The sequence below is a fragment of the Schistocerca piceifrons genome, chromosome 2 (assembly GCF_021461385.2).
Source record: "Schistocerca piceifrons isolate TAMUIC-IGC-003096 chromosome 2, iqSchPice1.1, whole genome shotgun sequence".
NCBI classification, from domain to species: domain Eukaryota; kingdom Metazoa; phylum Arthropoda; class Insecta; order Orthoptera; family Acrididae; genus Schistocerca; species Schistocerca piceifrons.
Window position 1 is genome coordinate 1,087,323,858 of NC_060139.1, and position 26,457 is coordinate 1,087,350,314.

The window sequence follows — 26,457 nt, forward strand, 5'->3', positions numbered from 1 at the left end:
TTTGTTTGTTTGTTTGCGTACGTGTGTGTGTGTGTGTGTGTGTGTGTGTGTGTGTGTGTGTGTGTGTGTGAGTGAGTGTGTAAGCGAGATAGAGAGAGACAGAGAGAGAGAGAGAGAGAGAGAGAGAGAGAGAGAGAGAGAGAGAGAGTATATGTACATTTAACTTTTTGTGGGGTGCAGGTGTTAGTGGTTATTCAGTGCAATTTGTAGATTGTTGAATATGAATGTAATAGCTCTAAGAGAATGATTGAAAGCGTTGGTTTAAATGTTTTGTGGAGAGGTTGATGGACAAGTGAGTGGAAAGGGGTTGGGTGAAATTATTATTATTGTTATGAAAGTCCTCTCTTGTAGTGGTATTCTATTATTTCACAAAATATATATTTCTGTGCTTGCTGCAGAGGAAGGTCACGCAAACAAATTCGTTAAATTGTGAGAGTTTAGAGTGAATTCCAATAACTATTTACGCTTTTTGTATTCAAAAGTAAAATACTTTGTGTAATAAATGTCATGAATCTTCTTTTCAACTGTCATACCATTTCCCCAAGCCTGCTTAACGTTTGAGAATTTGCAAACCACTTGTAACGATTTTCATAATACTTTAAAGTAAAATAAGGAAAATTAAATCATGTCGTCGTACGATCGGTCGGATCTTGCGTTGCCAATGCGTACTGCATGTTATTTGAGGAATTAGATTCATGACAGGGCTTAATTTCATCTCTGATTCGGCACGACCTCTGCACATGGGTGAATTACTTATCATTCTGGTCACATAAAATTACCGTAGTTTAATAGCCGCACTAAACCAAAATCTATTTAATGCGGTGAAAGAGAGTGCGTTATTAGGAGATTGATAATGAGATATATTATTAGGCGTGTATTCTAACGTTAACGTAGAATTCGGTATCTCTTTCCTGTTGATGTTATTATATTTGGTTTGTGGGGCGCTCAACTGTTCGGTCATCAGCGCCCGTACAAAGTCCCAGTTTTTAAACAGTCCAATTTGTTACATAGTCAAGCGAGGCACTGTCACGAATGATGATAATGATGATGACGAAATGATGAGGACAACGCAAACCTCCAGTCCACGGGCACAGAAAGTACTCGACCTGGCTGGGAATCGAACCAGGGACCCCGTGGTCCAGCGGTAGGATCGCTAGCCACTAACCCACGAGTTGCGGACCGTTTTCTATTTAGCAAGACCGTCCTATAAATGTAACCTGTCCTAGAAATCCCATAATGCTGTTTCTCATTACTTGACATCTCTTTTAGCACTTCTGTATGTATATGAGTCAACTGAGAATGATCTGTTGGTTTTAGGAAACAGAGGTCATGTGAGACATAGTTGGTCCTTTTTGTGCATGATCTACAACAGGCTCTAGATACCGGCTCCCAGGTTGATGCCCTATTTCTCGACTTTCGAAAGGCGTTCGACTCAGTTCCGCACTGTCGCTTGCTCTCAAAAGTCCGCGCTTACGGTCAATCTGATGACATATGCGGTTGGATAGAGGGTTTTGTAACAGGAAGACAGTAGTATGTCGTCCTGAATGGGAAGACTTGAACAGAAACAAGCGCAACATCAGGTGTGCCTCAGGGCAGCGTAACAGGTCCGCTGCTTTTTAGGATTTACATAAACGATCTGGTTGAGTCTATTGACAGCGGCATTAGACTGTTTTCCAATGATGCTGCAGTCTACAGGAAAGGAGTATCACACGAAAGTTGTGATCAATGAGGATTTGCAGAAAATAAACGCGTGGTGTAATGACTGGCAGTTATCTCTCAATATTAGTGAGTGTAACCTACTGCGTATAACGAAGCGAAAATCTCCATTAATGTTCGAGTACAGAATAAATCCCCAGTCTTTGGAAGCGGTAACATCCGTCAAGTATCTGGGTGTGACTGTTCGAAATGATCTCAAATGGAACGATCAGGTTAATCAAGTAACGGGTAATGCGAACTCTAGATTGCGGTTTATTGGTAGAATCCTGAAGCGATGCAGTCCTTCAACAATGGAAAATGCTTACAATACTTCCGTTCGTCCAGTATTTGAGTATTATTTGTCTGTATGGGACCCTTACCAGTTGGGTCTGATTCGGGAGATTGCGAAGGTCCAAAGAAGAGCTGCAAGGTTCGTGAGTGATAAATTCAGCCATCGCGAGAGCGTTACAAATCTGATAGAAAGTTTGAAGAGGGACGCACTTCCAGATAAACGACGCGCTTAACGGAAGGGGCTGCTCACTAAATTCTAAAATCCGATCTGGGACGAGTATGTAGAGCATATATTATCACCACCAACTTTCAAGTCGCGCAATTATCACCATTCAAAGGTAAGAGAAATTAGAGCTCGTACTGAGACTTTCGGACAGTCGTTTTTCCCTCGCGCGATCCGCGTGTGGAACAGAGGGGTGGGGGGGATATGACTTTGGCGCGAATTCTGCTCTTCGCCACACACCGCTTGGTGGATAGCGGAGTATACAGGATGGTCCATTGATCGTGACCGGGCCAAATATCTCACGAAATAAGCGTCAAACGAAAAAACTACAAAGAACGAAACTTGTCTAGCTTGAAGGGGGAAACCAGATGGTGCTATGGTTGGCCCGCTAGATGGCGCTGCCATAGGTCAGACGAATATCAACTGCGTTTTTTAAAATAGGAACCCCCATTTTTATTACATATTCTTGTAGTACATAAAGAAATATGAATCTTTTAGCTGGATAAATTTTATTTCGGTTTGTGATAGATGGCGCTGTAGTAGTCACAAACATACGGCTCACAAATTTAGACGAACGGTTTATAATAGGTAGGTTTCTTAAATTAAAATACAGAATGTAGGTACGCTTGAACATTTTATTTCTGTTGTTCCATTGTGAACTTATCATTTCTGAGAACGCATGCTGTTACATCGTGATTACCTGTAAATACCACACTAATGCAATAAATGCTCAAAATGATGTCCGTCAACCTCAGTGCATTTGGCAATATGTGTAACGACATTCCTCTCAACAGTGAGTAGTTCGCCTTCCGTAATGTTCGCACGAGCATTGACAATGCGCTAACGCATGATGTCAGGCGTTGTCGGTAGATCACGATGGCAAACATCCTTCAACTTTCCCCACAGAAAGGAATCCGGGGACGTCAGATCCGGTGAACGCGCGGGCTATGGTGTGGTGCTTCGACGACCAATCCCCCTGTCATGAAACATGCTATTCAATACCGCTTCAACGGCACGTGAGCTATGTGCCGGACATCCATCACGTTGGAAGTACATCTCCAGTCTGTCATGCAGTGAAACATCTTGTAGTAACATCGGTAGAACATTACGTAGGAAATCAGCATACATTGCACCATTTAGATTGCCCTCGATAAAATGGGGGCCAATTATCCTTCCTCCCATAATGCCGCACCATACATTAACCCGCCAAGGTCGCTGGTGTTCCATTTGTCGCTGCCATCGTAGATTTTCCGTTGCCCAATAGTGCATATTATGCCACTTTGCGTTACCGCTGTTGGTGAATGACGCTTCGTCGCTAAATAGAACGCGTGCAAAAAATATGTCATCGTCCCGTAGTTTCTCTTGTGCCCAGTGACAGAACCGTACACGACGTTCAAAGTCGTCGCCATGCAATTCCTGGTGCATAGAAATATGGTGCGGGTGCAATCGATGTTGATGTAGTATTCTCAATACCGACGTTTTTGGATTTCCCGATTCTCGCGCAATTTGTCTGCTACTGATGTCCGCATTAGCCGCGACAGCAGCTCAAAAACCTACTTGGGCATCATCATTTGTTGCAGGTCATGGTTGACGTTTCACATGTGGCTGAACAGGTCCTGTTTCCTTAAATAACGTAACTATCCGACGAAGGGTCCGGACACTTGGATGATGTCGTTCAGGATACCGAGCAGCATACATAGCATACGCCCGTTGGGCATTTTGATCACAATAGCCATACATCAACACGATATCGACCTTTTCTGCAATTGGTAAACTGTCCATTTTAACACAGGTAATGTCTACACTGGCGGAATGTAAAGTGATACCACTTACTTATACGCTTGTGACTATTACAGCGCCTTCTGTCGCTAAGCGGAAAACGTGGTCAAACTAAAACATTCATATTTCTTTACGTACTACATGAATATGAAGAAATGAGGGTTTCTATTTACAAAAACGCAGTTGATATCCGTTAGACCTATGGCAGCGCCATCTAGCGGTCCAACCATAGCGCCATCTGGTATCCCTCTTCAGGCTAGACGAGTTTCGTTCTTTGTAGTTATTTCGTTTGATGCTTATTTCGTGAGATATTAGACCCGCTCACTATCAATGGACCACCCTGCATATGTAGATGTACACTACTGGCCATTAAAATAGCTACACCAAGAAGAAATGCAGATGATAAACGGGTATTGATTGGACAAATATGTTATACTAGAACTGACATGCGATTACATTTACACGCAGTTTGGGTGCACAGATCCTGAAAAATCAGTACCCATAACAACCACCTCTGGCCGTAATAACGGTCTTGATACGCCTGGGCATTGAGTCAAACAGAGCTTGGATGGCGTGTACAGGGACAGCTGCCCATGCAGCTTCAACACGTTACCACAGTTCATCAAGAGTAGTGACTCACGTATTGTGACGAGCCAGTCGCTCGGCCACCATTGACCAGACGTTTTCAATTGGCGAGAGATGTGGAGAATGTGGTGGCCAGGGCAGCAGTCGAACGTTTTCTGTATCCAGAAAGGCCCGTACAGAACCTGCAACATGGGGTCGTGCATTATCCTGCTGAAATGTAGGGTTTTTGCAGGGATCGAATGAAGGGTAGAGACACGGGTCGTAACACATCTGAAACGAAACGTCCACTGTTCAAAGTGCCGTCAATGCGAATAAGAGGTGACCGAGACGTGTAAACAATGGCACCCCATACCATCACGCCGGGTGAAACTCCAGTATAGCGATGACGAATACGCGCTTCCAATGTGTGTTCACCGCGATGTCGCCAAACACGGATGCGACCATCATGATGCTGTAAACAGAACCTGGATTCATCCGAAAAAATGACGTTTTGCCATTCGTTTACCCAGGTTCATCGTTGGTACACTATCGCAAGCGCTGCTCTTTTGATGAAGCGTCAAGGGTAACCGGAGCCATGGTCTCCGAGCTGATAGTCCATGCTGCTGCAAACGTCGTCGAACTGTTCGTGCAGGTGGTTGCTGTCTTGCAAACATCCCCAAGGATCGAGACGTGGCTGCACGATCCGCTACAGCCATGCGGATAAGATGCCTGTCATGTCCACTGCTATTGACATGAGGCCGTTGGGATGCAGCACGGCGTTCCGTATTACCCTCCTGAACCCACCGATTCCATATTCTGCTAACAGTCATTGGATCTCGACCAACGTGAGCAGCAATGTCGCGGTACGATAAACCGCAATCGCTATAGGCTACAATCCTAACTTTATCAAAGTCGGAAACATGATGGTACACATTTCTCCTCTTTACACGAGGCATCACAACAACGTTCCACCAGGCAACGCCGGTCAACTGCTGTTCGCGTATGAGAAATCGGCTGGAAACTTTCCTCATGTCAGCACGTTGTAGGTGTCGCCACCGGCGCCAACCTTGTGTGAATGCTCTGAAAATCTAATCATTTGCATATCACAGCATCTTCTTCTTGTCGGTTAAATTTCGCGTCTGTAGCACGCTATCTTCGTGGTGTAGCAATTTTAATGGCCAGTAGTGTAGACGTAGAAACTAGTCTTGACAGTGAAGGTTATATCGTAACAACATGATAACTAATAATAAAGTTCTCCAAACTTATACAGAACAGCAGGAGATATCTGTCACCGCCTGCACTGCTTGTGTTTGTTCCAGTGACGGTCTTCCAGGAGGGGTCCTACCTGGTGGCCTACTCGCTGCTGGGCTGGGGCGTGCCGGTGCTGATGACTGCGGCGTGGGCTGTCACCACGGCCGTCCGGTACGGCGGCTCCAACAGGTCAGCACACACAGTCACACACACTCACACACACACACACACACACACACACACACACACACACAGTCTCACACACACACACACAGAACTTCCTGCCCGCTGCGAGTGGTACCACAACAGTAACAGCCGAAGCACTCCTCGTACTTTCCAAACCTCGCAAAATTACACCTGCCTGACTTGCAGCACTAGCACTCTTGGAAGAAAGGTAGGAGGTGTGGTACGGGAGGAAGTGAAGCTGTCAGGATGTGCCCTAGTAGTGCTCGGGTAGCTCAGTTGGCAGAACACTTTCCCATGAACGGCAATGATTCCCCGGATTTGAGTTCCGGTCCGGCAGAGTTTTAACATGTCAGGAACTGTCAAATGCACTTCTCTCTTGTTCGTCAGTCCCATCAGCACGTTGCAGCAAACAGTTTTAGCAGACACTTGTCTAGTGTGATTATGAACGCATCTGGGAGCAGACTTTGGTATTAAGATGAGGTCGCAGGAACCTGCAAACAAGGGTTCAAATGGCTCTGAGCACTATGGGACTCAACTGCTGTGGTCATCAGCCCCCTAGAACTTAGAACTACTTAAACCTAACTAACCTAAGGACATCACACACACCCATGCCCGAGGCAGGATTCGAACCTACGACCGTAGCAGCAGCGCGGCTCCGGACTGGAGCGCCTAGAACCGCACGGCCACCGCGGCCGGCTGCAAACAATGCAACAGCTTTCATACGACGGGGAACTGTGACGGAAATCAGTTTGGATTAATTCGAGTCGGTTTCTTGTGGTATTGTGTACAGTTTTCACACCTACAGTATAATATCGGATATCTGTTCGCATTTTACTTGACTCAGATCACGTGGTGACCTGAATCTGTTTCTATGCAACGCATCTGTAAACTCAAGTGACTTACAAGTAACCCTTTATAATCACGGCGGCGTTTTCAGGGAATGTGTAAGACCACTTCTTTTGTGGTTCTGAGGTGCTGTTTGGAAGGAATGTGAGATACGCAGGTCGATGTGTATTTATCGTTACCACGCTGAAGTTGTATAACTAATCTGCTGGCAAATTCTACTATTCATCTATCGCATTTTGGTTTAGCGTATTCATTAACTCACACCTTTTCCAGGAATAATTCTCATGCACTTTCAGGAGATGCGGTGGCTCTTGCATTTTTGTTGGATTTCGTTTAGGTTTACGCACCACATGCGGTCGCCATTGAGGTTTCCTGTTTTAGAAACTGCTTTCAGCAAACAAGATAATTTGACTCTGATGCTCTTATTCTGAGATTTTCTGCTGCTACACACGTAACTAGCCGAGACAGGAGCGTGGCCTAAAGTAGTTAAAATGTGGAAGAACATACGGAGCTCACCACGGTCGACAATAGATAACTATAGTAAACATAATAAATCACCACGAATGTAATTACTTGGCATCACTTACGGAATAAGAGGTCACCCATATTACAAATACACAGCCTTCTGACAGACAATTTGTCTGGCGCCACAAAGGCTGTTCATGGCATTAGCCACTCAGACCTGAATATTGAGCAAGTGTATTTTTAGTCGCCTACAAGCAGTAGTTTCCGAAGCTGAATGTCTTTACGTTGAAAGCAAATCGCGACCGCTTCACTCATGACTAAACACCTGCGAAACGTTCTGTTTAAGAAAGAGCGTCATACATGTAATATTTTTAGAGCTAAGTATTTCTATATTTGATAGTGAGTTCTTCTTTCATATTCCGGTATGATGCCAATTATGTATTAAAATCTGGCGAATTAGGATTAATCTTTAAATATTTTTCAACCAGAATCTGCAGGCTACACAGCAAAGAAGAACCCCACTTCACACTCTGTTTCAGGTGCTGGTGGGGCTACAACCTGACGCCATACTTCTGGATTCTGGAGGGTCCCCGCCTTGGCGTTATAGTGGTGAGTATAGAGTTTGGTACGACACTAGCACATTTTATTAGACTTATTTTCTCCTACTTTCTTGTTTTTGTTTTATTTACTTATTCATTTAATGGATCAGATATAAGAGAAACTAAGTGATTTCAACGAAAATATTTCATCATATTGGTTAAGCAGACTACGTAAAACATCCGTGGACTATTATCCCGTAGATGCTAAGTAGATTCCATGTCATGCGCAGTCAAAAGTTGAATATGGAAATCTTTGTGTCCCCAATAACTGCATCCGGCAGACTGTAGTGCACAATAATTGCTTATCATCAAGAAATGAGATTTTGGGTGACGTATGTTCGGAAAGTAGTTCACCTGAAAGACATTGCAAGAAAGTAGAGACCGTTTTGACAATTTACTGGTGATAACAAATGCATTTCGTATCTTTCGCGTGCGGAATTTCTAATATCTTAGAGGGGACGTATGTGGTTGAGTCTTGTGATTGCTTTTGATTAAATGACAAAGAAACAGATCAGATCTACGCTATAATTACTAATCTCTAGGGTACGGAATCTAGTTGCTTTGGGAAGAACCAAACGTAATTAGATTGCTTCAATTAGGCACATGCGCCTAGAAACCTACTTCAGTAAGCATGAGGAGTATTTCAGTACTTAGGCGTTAAACCATACATTTCCTACCGTAAGTTTGTGGTCTTTGCCATTTCAGAGACACTTGGGAATGAAAATTATTGAATGGCTTTTATTAGGCAATTATTTGAGTACCTCATTTGTTAAGCAATGTGATACAGCAGATCCGTTTTCATTCGTCACTTTCAGTACGTTACGTGGTGCTGGCCTGCTGTCAAATGTTATAGCTCTTTTAATACTCATCCTATTGTTCTTCGGCGAACAGACTTCGATTCCTTCGACTAAGCTGAGCAGAGCAGCGCTAATACACAAGAATCGCGTTGATCAGGACAAAGGGTCAAATAGCTGTTCGATCAGCTAGATCTAAGTTTTCCTTTGTTTTCCAAAATGCCTTAATGGTGAATTCTGGACTGGTTCCTCTGATGAATGGACACGGCAGACTTACTTCTCCATATTCCCTATTCCATGTTCGTGCCTCGTCTTTAGTGATCGTCATCAGGACGTGATATTCATATGCTTGTTCGTTCGATGCCTTTCCACAGTCGACTAATTAATATGAAATAAGACAATTATTCGATAAATAATGCCTAAAATGTAACTGTCCGTATGCATGGCAAATTTGAATATCACAGGAGGTCAACTATCGGTACATAAATTGAGTGACTTGGTTTTGAGGCTTCTTTAGCGGAAATTACCAGGTTGTGTACGAAACAGATTACTTAGACGAGTACAATGCTTGTTCGTCCTTCCTGGTATGTATGGTCGCTATCAGACAGAACAGAAAACTATTGTCGAAAACACAAAGAACATCGACACAGTTGTTCGTATGCTTTCATTCAGTAGAGACTGCTGCCACAGTACAGAAAAAATTAACTTAGAAGTCAGTACACGAACATTGTTCTGCTCTGTAGAAACTGCAGCGTTATTTATGGCAAAGATGAAATTAGTTGCTATGCATGTGAATTGAGTACGAAGGAACGTTCGCATGTTGCACATTCAGTATCAAATATAGTTTCATGCGCAGCGATTATATCCACAGGACAAATACAGACTTACAAGCGTCAGTAGCGCAACAAAAATGTACTAGAAAATATTTATCTCAACGTTGTCCAATGTCGTTAGCTTTGCAGTCGTATAACACTAGAAAATGAATTTGAAAACAAAAATCATCGTCATATGAAGAACAGTCTCTCGACCCAGGCTATAGCTAATATTAACGATTATCACATAATGATTTCAACAAGAATCCATATCCCGTGCAAAGAAAATGTACTCGTATATTTCTTTTGTTAAGCAATATTACAGTGTAAAACACAACGGAGAAGTAACAACTGCGGTTTCTTCTTCTTATTCTTATTCTCCTTTCTTTCTTTCTTCGATTTCGACCACGTATGGAAAATGAGAAGTAACGGTAACTGTAAATTATTTTTCGGAGTTATATATTTATCTACATACAATTGTTTATTTAATTATTATTCCATGCCAATTAAATGACAGGTCGAAGTTCTCTCTTATTTCCATTTGAACATTTGTACTGGTTAGCAGCGGAGGTCCATAAACAATTAAACACGCATGAGTTAATCATATGAACTTGATTGTGTTTATGCTCTTCAACATTAACAGTATTTAATTACCTGAAGTCACACTTAACCTATTTCTAATGAAGGTAATCTTTGAGAATAGAAAAGAAAGACTTGGATTTTTTGAGATCTAAAATAAACGCGATAGAAAATACAGAGCCGGGCAAAAACGCGTAAGGCACCTAGAAAACTTCGTCGAATGTCAGTATAACAAGAAAACGAGACACCACCTGTGGGTATGTAAATTATTACAGTTGAAACTCACTCTGATAGCTACCAGAGCACACTAATGTTGTTACCAGTCACCATAATCCATATATAATGGGCGTAACAAGCGTCAGACGTTGATTTATCACTGTGAAGCCCACGATAGTATCCAGAGTTGTTTTGAATTTGAATGTGACAGCGGTACCACTGTCTGTCAACGGCGTTTCCGCAGCGATAACACCGGTCCCCCTGAAGTCACCGACGTTAAGCGCTGTGGGGCTGGGCTTACACTTGGATGGGTGACCATACGGTCTGCCGAGCGGTGTTACGAAGCGGATCGCAATCAGCTCTTATGAGGCAAACTGTGGAGCTACTTGACTGACAAGTAGCGGCTACGGTCTCGTAAAGTGACATACGGCCGTGAGAGCGGTGTACTGGCCACATGCCCCTCCATATCCGCATCCCGTGACGCCTATTGGCTGAGGATGACACGGCAGTCGGTCGGTACCGTTGGGCCTTGATGGCCTGTTCGGGCGGAGTTTAGGTTTTAATTGTCCCAATGTTGGGCTGCATGAGGACGTGAGGGCCAGCACACACGCCTTTTTCTGCACCAAGTTTATCGTAATCCGTTAGCTCGTGCACTTGTCATCCGAGGCCAGAATGCGTCATCCCGCACCATTGGCTGGAGAGTAACGGCAGCCGGAATGTGTATACTGCCGATGACACCACAAAAGAAGCGCTACGTTTTGATTAGTGCCGTTACCTGGAAGCATGGGCTGCTGAAAATCGGTCACATTTTGTTTAGCAATGAAACGCGATTCTTCACTACCCCGGGTGACCATAGTCAACGAGTATAGTGGCTACCTGGGAGAGGTCCCATTCTTGCCATAGGTTCGAGAAGCAAAGCAGTGTTAATCCCGGCGCCAGGGTGTGGGTCTGTTACTTCAGATAGTGTCTAGTAGTGACTGAGCGAACTCTGATGTCAAAAAATGGTTCAAATGGCTCTGAGCACTATGGGACTTAACATCTTACGTCATCAGTCCACTAGAACTTAGAACTACTTAAATCTAACTAACTTAAGGACATCACACACATCAAGGCCCGAGGCAGGATTCGGACCTGCGACCGTAGCAGTCCCGCGGTTCCGGACTGTAGCGCCTAGAACCGCACGGCCACCGCGGCCGGACTCTGACGTCAGAACAGTACGTTATCGACAGCCTGTATCATCAAATATTACCTCTAATGTAACAGTATCGAGGTGATACTCTTTTCCAAATGGCATACGAGTCTGAACTGTCTGCATGATAACTGCACGGCTAACAAGATACCCAGATCTGTCCCCGACAGGACATCTGTGGGAACAGATCGTCCGTTCACTCCACCCCACTGCAAGTATAAAGCATATAAAATCCACATCCATCACACGCCTTAGGAGAGGATATAACGAATTCTTGACAATGACACTCTTCCAAAAAGAAACACTGCATGGATCCAGGTAAGAGGGAGTGCAACGTCATTTTGATAAGAGGGCTGATATACTGAAGTTCTTTGTAAATTTGATTCGATTTATAATCACTGAAATAACATCACATATTCCAAGAACCAGGGAAGTTTCGTTCTGTTTCCTCCTCCCATCCGGGTGGTTCACTTTTATTTGTAAGTCTTTGTATAACAGAAAAGAAATGCCGACCACTTAAAGTAAAAAGAGATCAGATCTTGGGAGAGTTTCCAGCCCTGCACTCCTGTTTGGCTGCTACCTTTAACATCCAAAACTGCTGATCTAATGCCACTTCTCTAACGCTCATGAAATAACAGTCATCTAAAATGTAACGCATCAGTTGAACATGTACACTGACGTAAAAAGTAATCGCAACACCAAGAAGGAGTTGTGTGGCATAAACGAAAGTTAGTAGACGTGTTTCTACATCCGAAAGATGATGACTATTCAGTTTTTTGTGTCACTCGCATATGAATGACGCTAGTCGCATCACTATGAGGATGCAAATCACGTTTGTTTAAATACACGCTGTAACGGTCCTAAGTGTTAGTTACCTTTGAGACTGGATGTGGTGAATTGATGTTCGTCAAGAATGCCTTTACAAGTCAACAAAGAGGGGATTATCAACGGCGCGCGGGATTAGCTGAGTGGTCTGAGGCGCTGCAGGCATGGTCTGTGCGGCTGGTCCCGGTGGAGGTTCGAGTTCTCCCTCGCGCATGTGTGTGTGTGTGTGTGTGTTTGTCCTTAGGATAATTTAGGTTAAGTGTGTGTAAGCTTCGGGACTGATGACCTTAGCAGTGAAGTCCCATAAGATTTCACACACATTTGAACATTTTGGGATTATCAACAACTCATTGAGTTTGAAAGAGGTCGTCCAACAGGGCTAAGAGAAGCTGTATATTCCTTCTGCGATACTGCAGAATGACTTTGCAGGGATGTACCCACTGTACATGATTCCTGGCAGCGGTGGTCACGAGACTGTACGATCAGAAAAAGACCAGAGTCCATACGCAGGAATGTACCCACTGTACATGATTCCTGGCAGCGGTGGTCACGAGATTGTACGATCACAAGAAGACCAGAGTCCATACGCAGGAATGTACCCACTGTACATGATTCCTGGCAGCGGTGGTCACGAGATTGTACGATCAGAAAGACCAGAGGTCATACGCAGGAATGTACCCACTGTACATGATTCCTGGCAGTGGTGGTCACGAGATTGTACGATCACAAGAAGACCAGAGTCCGTACGTCTCAGTGACCATCATGTTCGGCGTATGGCTCGGGAGCATCGAACTTCATCTTCAGTTTCAATAGCAGTTGGCACCACAATGACACAACGGACTGTTACGAATCGATTACGTCAAGGACAGCTCCGAGCCGGACACCCTGATGAGTGCATCCCACAGACCCCAAACCGCCGCCATTTGAGAGTTCAGTGATGTCAAGCGAGGGCTCATAGCAGGGCAGGGTGGAGGTCCGTTGTGCTTTCTGATCAAAACTGGTTCAGTCTCGGAACCAGTGATGGTCGTGTATTGGTTAGAAGGAGGCCAGCTGAGGGCCTGCGACCAACCTGTCAGCGTGCTAGACACACTAGACCCACATTTGAAGTTATGGTATGGTGTGCGATTCCCCATGTCAGCAGGAGCACTCTCGTGATTATCCCACATACCTTAATTGCTCATTTTTACGTCAGTCTGGTGATTCGGCCAGTTGTGCTGCCATACATGAACAACAAACTAGACGATGTTTGTCAACAGGGTATCGCTAGCCCACATAACACTGTTGTAACACAACATGCTCTGCAGAGAGTCGACATGTCGCTTTCGGCCTACCCGATCACCAGATCTGTCTCCAATCGAGCACACATGGAACATCATTGAACGAAAACTTCAGCGTCATCCCAAACAGCAGTAACGTTTCTGTATCGACAAACCAGGTGCAACAGGCATGGATGTCTATCGCACGAACTTACCTCCGGCACCTGTACAATATAATGCATGCACGTGCGGACGCTTGCATTCAACATTCTGGCAGTTGAATGGGCTATTAATGTACCAGCATTTCACAATTTCCATGGTTTGTCTCACGTTTTCGTTGACCTGTGATCTTCCGATGTTAACACATATATTACATAGACAGATGTATTCCCGAAATTGCGTTACACTAAATTAATTATTTTCTGGTATTACGAATTTTTTCCATCAGTGTATTTCTCCTTCTGATTATAGGTTGCGTATGACTGATACTGGCTAAAAGCCTGTCGCTAATTATTCTACGTAAAATAGGCTTGCATTGTCAGTGGCCTCATCACTGCGTGATTCACTCGCTCTCTTTTGTTACATTGTCCGTACAGACTCGTTAGAAAGTACAATGGAGACTGTATTTCTTAGAGTATTTAAATGTGTCCATTGGGCTGGACCATCGCTTGGGTTATTTAAGATATCTTGCTTTTTCTCTGACTTATTCATGTGTCTAAATTGTCTACAGTGTAGTACAGAGTGTTCAGGGAACTCCCCAACAGTGTTATTTCATTTGGCTGTGATTTACACGCTTTAATTGTGTTGTGTTAGCACTACGTCTGCTCAAGGGGTGAACTATGCCATGGATGTGTGTACTCTGTGACGCATATCACTGTTGCATATGCTCTACAACGTACCCACAAACCGCCTTCTCTGTTGGCGTTTGTATTATATATTCCTCCCTGCTTTGGCTAATACCTTACCCATTTTTCTTATCTTCAGTCAGTATCTTGCATCCTTTGACTCAACGTCGATGCCTATAGGGTAGATTCCCGGCGCCATGCGGAGTGATTCCACTGACATGGTGTTAAAGCTCCTCAAAGTTTCACGAGACTTCAGTTCGGCCTTCTCCTGGCTGCAATGTTGCTGACTGAGAAGCTTCACTGGCGACTCAGTTAGCTTGTAGCGAAACAAATAACTGAAATGAGTAACGGTATATTTTCAGTGAGGCTAGAGGCAGCTTATACTGCCGTGATTTTATTCAGTCATGTTGCTGAAAGACTTTTCTGCTCAGTCAGCTGTCATTCGCATGAGGTGGTTGATAGTCAGTCGATCAGCTACGATTATTGTTGTATAGGTGTAGGGTACGGAAAAAAAAGAAAAAAAAATGCTGCTGGGCAACCGTTAAGGAACAGAGACCTAGTTGGACTAGAATAATCACTGGCAATAGAGGACGATTTGAAAACAGTACATACGCAACAGAGGTGCAGTGGTATATTTATAACGAAAAGTGGTACAGATTTCATCACATGTGAAAGCAAGATAACAAATTTAAGTACCGTTCATGTCTGACACAGGTTAGATGCTCAACATAACGATCGATATCAGACTCTCAGTGAACAATACGCCCTCTTCAGGCACTAGTGCACATTTTGCATTGTTGTTCACGCTGTCACCCAAGCTGTTGAGGAGTCTTAAGGAGTATCGTCCCATTCTTCTCTGAAGGTGATTTTCAGTTCTTGCACGGTTCGGGAAGGGGCTGTTCGTTGAGAAACTGGTTTGGCAAAAGCATCCCAGGCACGCGCTAAAGTGTTTATGTCTGGGCAATACGCAGGCTGTTCCGTTCACTTTCCATTGTATTCGACACCTCAGTGGTCCAGTGTGGTCAGGAATTGTCGTCCATAAACACAAAGCTGGGACCTACCGCACCCCTAAACAGCCAGACATGATCCAGAATAGGCTCTCTGCTGCACTACAGTGCTGCAACGGTACCTCGCACAAATATGTGGAGTGGTATTCGTCCACACTGCATAATGTGTGCCTAGGCCATATCGATGACGTTCATGAACATTCTAGTGGTGCAATGTGTTCGCCCCTCTCTCAACACTAACTAGTGACCAGATTCACTTACCATAGTGAATCGGGGTTCGTCGGAGAACATCACTCTGGACCATTGCTGCTGGCCCATAGCAGCATGCTCCATACAGCAACGAACTCTTTCTCAGCAATGGTGTGACTGAAGTTGGGTGCATTTAACAGGATTCCGAAGATTCAATTCAGTCTTATTTAATCGCTGCGAAATGATTCTGGCAGAGACGCGTGGTAGAATGTCTCCAGCCATTTCCTTTTCGCTCCATGAGCTGCATATTAATCCCGTTTCGGTGTGGTGTTCCACCTACAACCACTGTCATCCTTTTTCATAGGATTTCCACATTCAGCTGCTGATTTTAACCCTCGGTCGCTCGCGCGGATGACAGTCGTCATCCACATGACTTCCCCGCTCAATTTTGTCTGACAGGACAGGGTTGAGAGCGCGCCATTTTCAGTACCTTTCTGTTAACTCTCCAGTAGTTAGCTGCAATTATTCCTGGCTTTCAGTTACGAGAGATACATTGTTTATGAAACATTATTATACTCTGGAGGACACCAGTCGTCCGTACGAGCTCTGTTGCCACAATCTGAAACAAAATAAGTCTGTATTATTTCATTGCATTCCTAGATTCAATCGATCTTTCATGTGCGTAAATTTGTACTTATTGAAACTGACTGCAGTTACCTTCCGTGTTACCTAGTATTGTCTTTATTTTTAGATTGTGAAAGAAATGTCAAAAGGAGAAACAACCTCGGACAGAGTTTAGTTGAGATCCTAATGTACAAGCTCGTTTAAAAAAAGACAGAAATAGAAATTCTGAATTTGTTCTTGGATGAAAACATAATAAGCATCATCTCAATATGCACTAATATATCCATCAGTGAAGTTCATGGCAACTTCTCTAGGGAAAGGGATGCTAAAGAAACAGATGCGATAGATATCAGAGCTTTCATTGGTTTGTTATATCTGTCTGGATCTTTGATATGTTCTAAGAAGAGTATATCGAAATTGTGGTATAACTCAAAGGGAAACGGACTTGAATCATGTTATTTATGCATAAGTGAAAACCGATTCAGGTTTCTGTTGAAATGTCTTAGGTTTCATAATATCTGTGATAGAGGTGTTCGCAGAGAGACTGATAAGTTGCCTCCTATCAGAGAGGTACTTGAACTATTCACGAACAATTGCCAGAAATATCGAAAAATATTTTTCACCTAGTGAATATCTTACTGTTGACGAACAGCTTTTGGCATTTAGAGGAAATTGCCCATTCCATTCAGGCAATAATCCCTAGTAAACCGGCAATGTATGGGTTAGAAGTGTCTGCTTTGGTTGATGTAAACCCACCTTATACTTTGAATTTAGAACCGTACGTCGGTAAGCAATCGGAGGGGACCATGTAATGCCAGTAGTTCAGGTGAAGATTTGTTCTTCGAGTGGTCGTACTGTTTCAAACGTTAGAATATATTATAATGTTTACGAAAATTAAATGTATTATATTTAGATTTAATAAAAAATCATAAAATCAGTCATGAAGACGGTTCAAATTATACAAATAGACCGCTTGCTTTGTGGATGACACATGTCATCCGCGCGAGTGACCATGTCACGAATTTTCGCGCGAGTAACGGAGGGTTAATGCGAGCTGGTACCTTCGGACACACCCATTGCTGTGAGCACAGTAGTGACATTTTGACAGGCTTGGAGGCGTCCAACTGCTCGTCCACGATAGTAAGCACTCAGATGATGTCTTGCAGACATGTTGCCCTACCACAGGGAATACCGAACTAATCGTATCCAGAACAAGCTTCGTCAAACACTTTGCAGCATGAACTGCCGAAGGCACAAAGAGCGTTCGTGCACAAGCTTGGCAGCAGTTAACACGTCCTGTCCTCTAAATTTCCGTTTACTAAAATTGGCGGTGTGTTCTGTAGCCACTGTCGGTTGTTGTGTAGCAATTGGTAGCCGTATCTTAACAAGTGTCAGTTGTTCGTTAGAAATTGACAAGCAGTGTAAAAGTGTCACAGATAATATTTTAAGCGCTTTAAAACAGGCGACAAAGGGTGCAGATGATGAGAGTTAATTTGCCTGCCTAGGGTGCATGAAGTTTATTCCAGGACATTTTCTTTTGCCCATCCTCTAGTTACGGATTCGTTTGTAATTTTCTGGCCCTATGATTTAGTTACTAGGTGTCTTTGTAATATTCCTTATACTAGGGTGTAGATCGTTTCATTAGCTGCTAATATCAGCTTGCTATCTGTGACCCGCGGCTGCGATCGTATGTCAGTTTTTATGTTGCGAGATGGTGAGTAAGCCATTACATGTGAAATAGTTACCCCGTTCGGGTAACATAATTCGTGATGTGCGCCATACTTTTTCATTTTACTTACTGGGGTATCCTACGTAATTTCTCAGAGTACAAGCTATCTCTACATTAGAGTTCATCAAAATACAGGGTGACCCAAAAGTCTGTTAATGTTTGAAAAAAGTACAGATTCACGGAATAATGTAGGTAGCAGTTGACAAACGTGCCTGAAATGACATAGACGCTTGACTGAAACCACCAAACCCGAGTTCATAACCCGACCAACAGATGGCTCTGGACGGAAAAACGTCATTGACATCACAGGTGAGCAACTATTACGGCAGAATTTGGGCTACAGAAAATCCAAGAACTGTCTTGGAAACCTCTTTGTATGACGGGAAGGTCACAAGGCGGTGTAGAATTACCACATCAGTTTTGATCCGACCCTTTTTCTTCGAGGAAATCTGGGGTGCCGATTTTAAAACTGTGGTGTCACCGCCAGACACCACACTTGCTAGGTGGTAGCCTTTAAATCGGCCGCGGTCCATTAGTATACGTCGGACCCGCGTGTCGCCACTGTCAGTAATTGCAGACCGAGCGCCGCCACACGGCAGGTCTAGAGAGACGTCCTGGCACTCGCCCAGTTGTACAGCCGACGTTCATAGGAATGGTTCACTGACAAAAACGCTCTCATTTGCCGAGACGATAGTTAGCATAGCCTTCAGCTAAGTCATTGGCTACGACCTAGCAACACGCCATAATCCGTTGCTATATATATTGTGATGCCAGTACCATCAGACCAATGTTCACCGATTATGGATTAAAGTTAAGTATTACAAGATTTTCGTACTTTATTGCAATTCTGAAGACATTGTACTGTTCCAGACCTCACGCCAATCTGCGTGAGCTTAACGCGTGCCTTTCGGCTTCCTCTCGTTGTGACTTGGCTGTCTTGCTAAGTCACAACAAAAACTATTGGCGTGTCGGGTATGAGGTACGTCAATTTGCTATAGAATCACATCATCCATAGCCTGGCTGAGAAACACCTGTTGGAAGATGAATGTTTCTCGGTTCTGCTTTAGGGTGGTAGAGTTGATGTATCGCGATGTGTCGGGAAGTGCCATACCACCAATCTTCTGGCGAAACGTCGAGATATATAAACGCTACCACCCGGCTGGAGATATGAGAAACCTTCATCAGCAGTATAAGCTGGGAGAGCCCACAGTCACACCTGCTGGAAGGTACGACTTTTAGGCAGGATGACACTCCGCGCCATATTGCTACACGTGTGGAAGGTCTCGTGCACACGTAGCCTGACAAAAATCGCGAGCTGAGCCACCACTTCCGTCACGTTTGGGTTCCCAGAATGGTTCAAACGGCTCTAAGTACTATGGGACTTAACATTTGAGGTCATCAGTCCCCTAGACCTAGAACTACATAAACTTAACTAAACTAAGGACATCACACACATCCATGCCCGAGGTAGGATTCGAACCTGCGACCGTAGCAGCCAGGCGGTTCCGAGACTGAAGCACCTAGAACCACTCGGCCACAGCGGCCGCCTCTAGACTTCAATCCGTGTGATAATTTGTTGGGGAGCTATCTAAGGTCGCAAATCCAGCGCAATCATCTGAACTCATTAGCAGTGCTAAAAGACTACATCCGAGCGTAATTTTTCACCATGCCTACTGACATACTGTCGGTACTGTTCACAGCATTGTCCCTCGACTACAGGTGTTGTTGATGAGTGATGGCCAACATGTTGAGCATTTCTTATTGAGGATGTCGCCTTTATTAAAAAACAATTGTTAAGTTAATTTTTGCTTTCGCATTAACTGAAGTGCCATCTGCTGCTAATTTTGTGCACTTTATTTGGTTTCAATAAAATCCCATGTGATTTCAAGCATATGTGTCAATTTTTACCTCTATAACTACGTTATGCCGTGAGGTATTGATTTTTTTAATGTTATCTGACTTTTGGGTCACCTGTATGTTCAGCGGTTTGGTCGTGAAATCGTGACAGACAAACATACTTTTGCTTTTATAATACTAGTATGGATTAAGGCATGGATCATGTACTCAGTTAGACCAGTAGACTACTAGTCTTTTTGTCTACAGCTGTCATCGAGTGTTCATGCGGACTACTGCAAGTTAAGTCTTCTGCATAGTTCCGTCTGTAGTTTTCGGAATACTGATGTAAACAACATTCACAGTCGCTGTGTTGTGTCAATATAGTATTATCAAATTATTAACGTTAAACTGTACTGGGTGATTCTTGTTAACGTTTAAAAACGCCGTAATTATTGAAGATGACGATAGTCGAGTAATTAAATACGAGACACACGGGGTTGCAAATGTCGGGAAATACCCTAAAAGTAGATAAGAAAAGTTTAACACATCACGTCACATATCTCGCCGCACACGCAGCCGTTGGACATGGGAGTGAAGGGATTATTGCGCGACGCAATACTAGCACTCGAGTACACGATTCAAATTTTGAAAACCTCTTGTAAATGTGAAGTGTTATGAACGCAGGAGACCAAAATTATTGTAGTTCCTGTAACTAATGAAAAGCTGTTATTTTTTTCTGTGTGTTCCCTTCTGTCACTTTCTTTGTTGCCAGACATTATTTAATGAAGAGGTAGAGGTCATTCACTGGTAACGATGCGTTTCGGAAGCTTATACTTATTTACGAGGCCTACTAGAAAGACAGGCCGTGGCGCGTACGTCACGAAGGTAGGCTGCGCTCGCTGGCTCAGCAAAAAAACTGCCTTTCTAAACCTGTTAACTCGTGACTCGGTGTGTATGTTGAAACGAGAATTGCATCTTCTTCTGAAATCCATTATTATGGAATTTCATTGTTGTTAGTCCTACAATGATAGAGAGTACGAAGACTGTACTGGGGTACAGTAAAATTAAAATCATGTCAAAGTCATCATCGGCTGCATGAGGCACAACATCTTGCATGAAAGGAGTACTGTTAAGCAGGAGAGACTAAATGTTACAAACAAGCCGTTATACTTTTTATGTCGAGAATTGATGTTAAATTTTGTTGTAGTAATGGTAATCGGTAAGACTTCATAACAGCAGATTCTAATAAAATATGCAATTCTCGTTAGTACGTACAAGCCTAGGTGCGAGTTAAGAGGTTTAGAAACGCATTTTGTCTGCTGAGCTGAGCGAACGAGCGAGTTAAGACCTGTCTTCGTGACGAATGCTCCGTGGCCTGTTTTTCTCGTGGGAATCGACTCATTTACTTGTGACGAAGTGCGGTAGGCTTTTGTTGTACTGTACTTTGCACATGTTCAACATTTCTCATTCACTTTTGCGGAATTTGCTGACGTCTGCATCTTATACTAAATTACTTGTCTCAGCGTCATCTACGACGCTACTGAGGTTTTTAAACGTACTGTATGAGCAGAACCACATGTTATATTTACTAGAGAATTCTTGTCTGCAGTTGAACTTCCTGTTTCTGCTGAACATCATCCGTGTGCTGGTGGTCAAACTGCGGCAGAGTCGCACCAGCGAAATAGAGCAGGCCAGGTGAGTAAAATTACTCAATAGATGCCACCGCCAGCTGTTAGTAAAGTCCATCAAATTTCAATTGAATTCATATGTGAATATGAGATTTCCTTCTACGGAACCGTTCAGTTTACTCTCTATTAATGTTATTTACTCTTTTGTAGTTGCAGTTTTGAGCATGTTTGATCTGCAACAGAATTTTAATTATACGGGTAACTGCATGAATGAAACGAAATTCAAATACTAGTACAGCTGTTTGCTATAATATTTACCCTGGCTTGGTGGTGCCAATAGATTTACAAATGACCTCGCTTAATGGGAAGGCGCTCACATCGAGCCCTATGTTGAAGAACGAAAAAATTAAATCTACATCCCATCATTAGAAGAATTTAGAGAATATAACGGATGTTATTTTGTAGGTATAGACGAGAAACATTGCCAAGAAAATGCTCCATAATATGAAAAGTCAACAGAATCTAGACTCGTCGCGTTCGTAAGGAACTAATTATCAATGTGAACCAGCGTGCAAGGTTTCGTCGACGTTGACCGGCGTCCTTGTGTAATAACAAAACTCATGAGAATCCATGGATTCTGTTACAGTTAACGAATAGTGCTGACATGGCGTATTCTCGCTCACCGCCGGAAACTGTCATGCACGACATCCGTCAAGAACGAAACGAAATCTGTCGGCTCACGTAAGGTCTACAAACTTCTGTTATTAATTGTAATTCAGTATCCCTTCTGAGGCTGTGAAATTATTTGTGTAGCAGATATGTGATTGGCTAGCACCTCTTTCCACATTATAATAGCGAGTTATTTTCGAAAGTTTTCTTTTTCTACGAAGATATGAGTGCCTTCGATGCACTTTCTGTTGAATGTTTGATTTTATCCCGCCTCCATTTAACAGGATGGCACCTACGCCGATCTACAACTCTTCGACAGCCGCAAAATCCCATTAGAGAGAAAGCAAAGAAATTTTTTAGTATGTTTCTCAAAGAATTGCTAGTTGGATGGAGTGCAGTTTTCAAGTTATCATGACATCCTCAGGGCTTGGGACAACGATTGTGTCTTGCTCCCAATATAAACTTGGGGGGACTGGTTTAGGAACTGGTTTTGGAGGATGGAGTGATGTATTCAAACTGACGAAAATAAATTCGAAAAAATTAAATAAGTACAATTGTAATGCTAAAGGTTCCTAGTACCCTTTGTATCAAGTTGTTCTATGAAAACAGAATCTCGCTAAATTTCGAGAAAAAACGCTGTTTTTAACTCTGTACAACATAAAATGTATTCGCAGTTTCCAAAATGGCAAACCATCAGCTGTATAATGGAATGACGACAGTGAAAATTTGTGCAGTACCAGGACTCGACCGCGTATTTCACACCTATCGCCAGTGGTCTCCTTCCCATTAGACTACCCGAGCGTGCTTGACCGAAACTTCCATGTGTCTACAGCCTGCATTTGTACTTCTATTATGTATAGTCCTGTACGTGGAAGACATTTTAATTGAAAGCGACTTGCTCGGTTTGGCTGATAAATACAGGCATTTCATCGTACTTCTCAACAACACAGACGCTACAGTATCGTATTTATCCAGCGACACTGAGCAACCTATGATTAAATAGTTTCAGCTATATGGAAATATAAATGATGAACGTACAAGTGCTGGTTGTAGTCACACGGTTGATGACAAATGGAAGTTTGGGCCTGGCCATAAAGCGTGCACGGATAACTTAATGATAAGGCGACCATTAGCGATAAGTGCGAAATACGGATTCGAGTCACAGTCCAGAACAAATTTTCATTGTCGTTGTCCATTAGACAGCTGATGGTTGTCCAGAAGCGTTGCATTGTACCTCTGAACAACACTGGCACTACAGTATCGTAAATAGTTACACCAGCAGTTGATGTAGCATGTTAACAGGTGTCAGAAAACAGTATAAAATGCTTCACATATTTACCTGTACATCGTGACGTAAACATGGTTTTCTGATACCTCCGCTGGGGCCCACTTTTGTCGACTCACAGTGCCAGTGACCAGGAAGATTGGAAAGTCAGACGTCTTAGGGCGAGCGCCAGAGATACATTCTGTAGAATGAGACTTTCACTCTGCAGCGAAGTGTGCGCTGATATGAAACTTTCTGGCAGATTAAAACTGTGTGCCGAACCGAGACTCGAACGTGGAGCCTTTGCCTTTCGCGGGCAAGTGCTCTGTCATCTGAGCTACCGAAGCACGACGCACACCCCGTCCTCACTGCTATACATCTGCCCGTACTTCGTGTCCTACCTTCCAAACTTTGCAGGAGCTCTCCTGCGAAACTTGCAGAACTAGCACTCGTGGAGGAAAGGATATTGCGGAGACATGGCTGAGCCACAGCCTGGGGGATGTTTCCAGAATGAGATTTTAACTCTGCAGCTGAGTGTGCGCTGATATGAAACATCCTGGCAGATTAAAACTGTGTGCCGGACCGAGACTCGAACTCGGGACCTTTGCCTTTCGCGGGCAATCTGCTAGGAAGTTTCATATCAGCGCACACTCCGCTGCAGAGTGAAAATCTCATTCTGGAAACATCCCCCAGGCTGTGGCTAAGCCATGTCTCCGCAATATCCTTTCTTCGAGGAGTACTAGTTCGGCAAGTTTCGCAGGAGAACATCTGTAAAGTTTGGAAGGTAGGAGACGTGGTACTGGCATAAATAAAGCTATAAGGAAGGGGCGTGAGTTGTGCTTGGGTAGCCCAGATGGTAGAGCACTTGCCCGCGAAAGGCAAATGTCTCGAGTTCGAGTCTGGGTCCGGTACACAGTTTTAATCTGCCAGGAAGTTTCATGCATTCTGTAATCACTCAGGTGGTCGGCTGGAGGATGACCTCGGCTCGCTTAAAATTGGACACATTGCAAAGAGCCTGGTGGACACTGATAAGGTTGCCGAAAATTGATGGACTCCTGTAGCCATTGGTGCAGAGCATAGACATAAAAGAGCCAAGAATTCACACAGGGATGCGTGTGAGCCTAAAGAACTACGGAAGAAATATGCCTGCTTAAAACATATCAACAGATTCTTTGACGAAGCACAAAGATGAGAATGTCCGGGCTTCATGCAGGGATAGCCGTTACAAAGAAGTCGAGTGTGGTTACTTTGAGAGCAACTTAGAAATGCAGAGAGACATCCGGATAATGTGCGATCAGTGCTGGGAATAGCTATGACAGTGACAACAGGAGAAATACGCCTATTCTCGAGTCACACAGTATCCCACGCAAGCCACGAGGGTTCCATCCATCACTGGGAGCAGTGTTCACGAGATGGCGATCAGTCCTTGGGCAGCATTGCAAATTTAATCCGCCAGTGACAACTTCACAAGGAGAAAATTTGGATTAGTTACTGAGCTTAGGAGAGTGACAACAAGGAAAGATGATAGTCGGTGTGACAGCGCGGAAGCGAGAGGACTTCGGGGCCACATTGCCTACCATCCGCCTTCCGACACCATGATAACGCTGCTTCGGCTGCGACAGCACACGATGTATGTTTCGGGCCATCATTACACAGCCGCGGGCCACATAAGACAGCTTTCGGCTCGCCATTGCACAGCTCCGAAGGGACGGGTTGTCCAGATCAGCGCCTCCCGCCGTCATCACGATAAATGAATATGAAGAATGCTGAGATGATTCAGTCCCCCAAATTCCCCTTAATTAATTAGTAATCTCCAAGCTTAGTCAATTCGGCCCTGAAATTTGTAATACTTTGTGTTGTTTTTTGTGTAAACGCTACTAAAGTAAATCCTCTCATTTCATGTTTATTCACCTAAAGAAACGGCTCCATTTGCTTATCAACCCCTTAATCGCTTAGCATTTTGCTGTTTGAGTTTCTTTGATTATTGATACAGCTTAATCTCTGACGCCCAACGCAGGGCAATATAGACACGTAGTAATTTGCATGTCAATTCATGCAAGAGATCAAAGAATTCTCAATTCACTACAGTCTGGTACCAAGTATCGGTCCATTCCGTTATTAATCTTCATGTAATTTCACGCCAGAGAGGAGAAGTTTTCAGTTCACTACAAAATACACTGAAGCGAGACAGAAACTCGTATAGGCATGCGTATTCAAATACAGTGATACGTAAACAGGCAGAATACGGCGCTACAGTCGGCAATGCCTATATAAGACAACAAGTGTCTGGCGCAGTTTTTATATCGGTTCTGCTGTTCCAGCGTGATGTTATAGTCGGCGCATGAGCGATGGGACCCAGCGTCACCGAGGAGGCCATGAAGTGGACATTTTCCCGTACGACCATTTCACAAGCGTACCGTGAATATGAGAAATCTGGTAAAACATCAGATCTCCGACATCGCTGCAGCCGGGTAAACAACAGAATCTTTCAAAGTGGCAGAATTGCAACTCCATCCACAAAGTGCTGCAACAGGTGCCAGCGTGTGAACCACTCAACGAAACATCATCGACGTGAGCTTTGGGAGCCGAAGGCGCACTCTTGTACCCTTGATGACTGCACGACACAAAGATTTATGTCTCGCCTGGGCCCGTCAACGCCGACATTGGATTCTTGATGAATGGAAACATGTTGCCTGGTCGGACGAGGTCCGTTTCAGGTTGTATCGAGCGGATGGACGTGTACGGGTATGGAGACAACCTCATGAATCCATGGACACTGCTTGTCAGGAACGGACTGTTCAAGCTGGTGGAGGCACTGTAATGGAGTGTGGCGTGTGCAGTTGGGGTCCTTATACGATACGTCTAGATCTGACTATGACTCTGACAGGTCACATGTACGTAAATATCCTGTCTGATCTCCTCCATCCAATCATGTCGATTCGGCAGTTCCCACAAGACACCCCATACGTCCATAATTGCTACATAGTGGCTCCAGGAACACTCTTCTCAGTTCAAACACTTCCGTTGGCCATCAGACTCCCCAGACACGAACATTATTGAGCATATCTGGGGTGCTGTACTACGTGCTCTTCAGCA

At 43.9% G+C, this 26,457-nt stretch overlaps 1 protein-coding gene across 1 annotated transcript in view; it reads left to right on the plus strand.

Moving 5' to 3' along the window:
* Positions 1–26,457, plus strand: part of LOC124777479 (PDF receptor-like) — a gene marked incomplete at its 3' end in the record, with an annotated part of 233,679 nt that overhangs the window by 168,185 nt on the left and 39,037 nt on the right. The window contains exons 8-10 of the mRNA XM_047252914.1: positions 5,872–5,992; positions 7,840–7,909; positions 21,410–21,495. Coding sequence (XP_047108870.1) covers positions 5,872–5,992; positions 7,840–7,909; positions 21,410–21,495 — 277 coding nt within the window. The remainder of the gene's footprint in view (positions 1–5,871; positions 5,993–7,839; positions 7,910–21,409; positions 21,496–26,457) is intronic.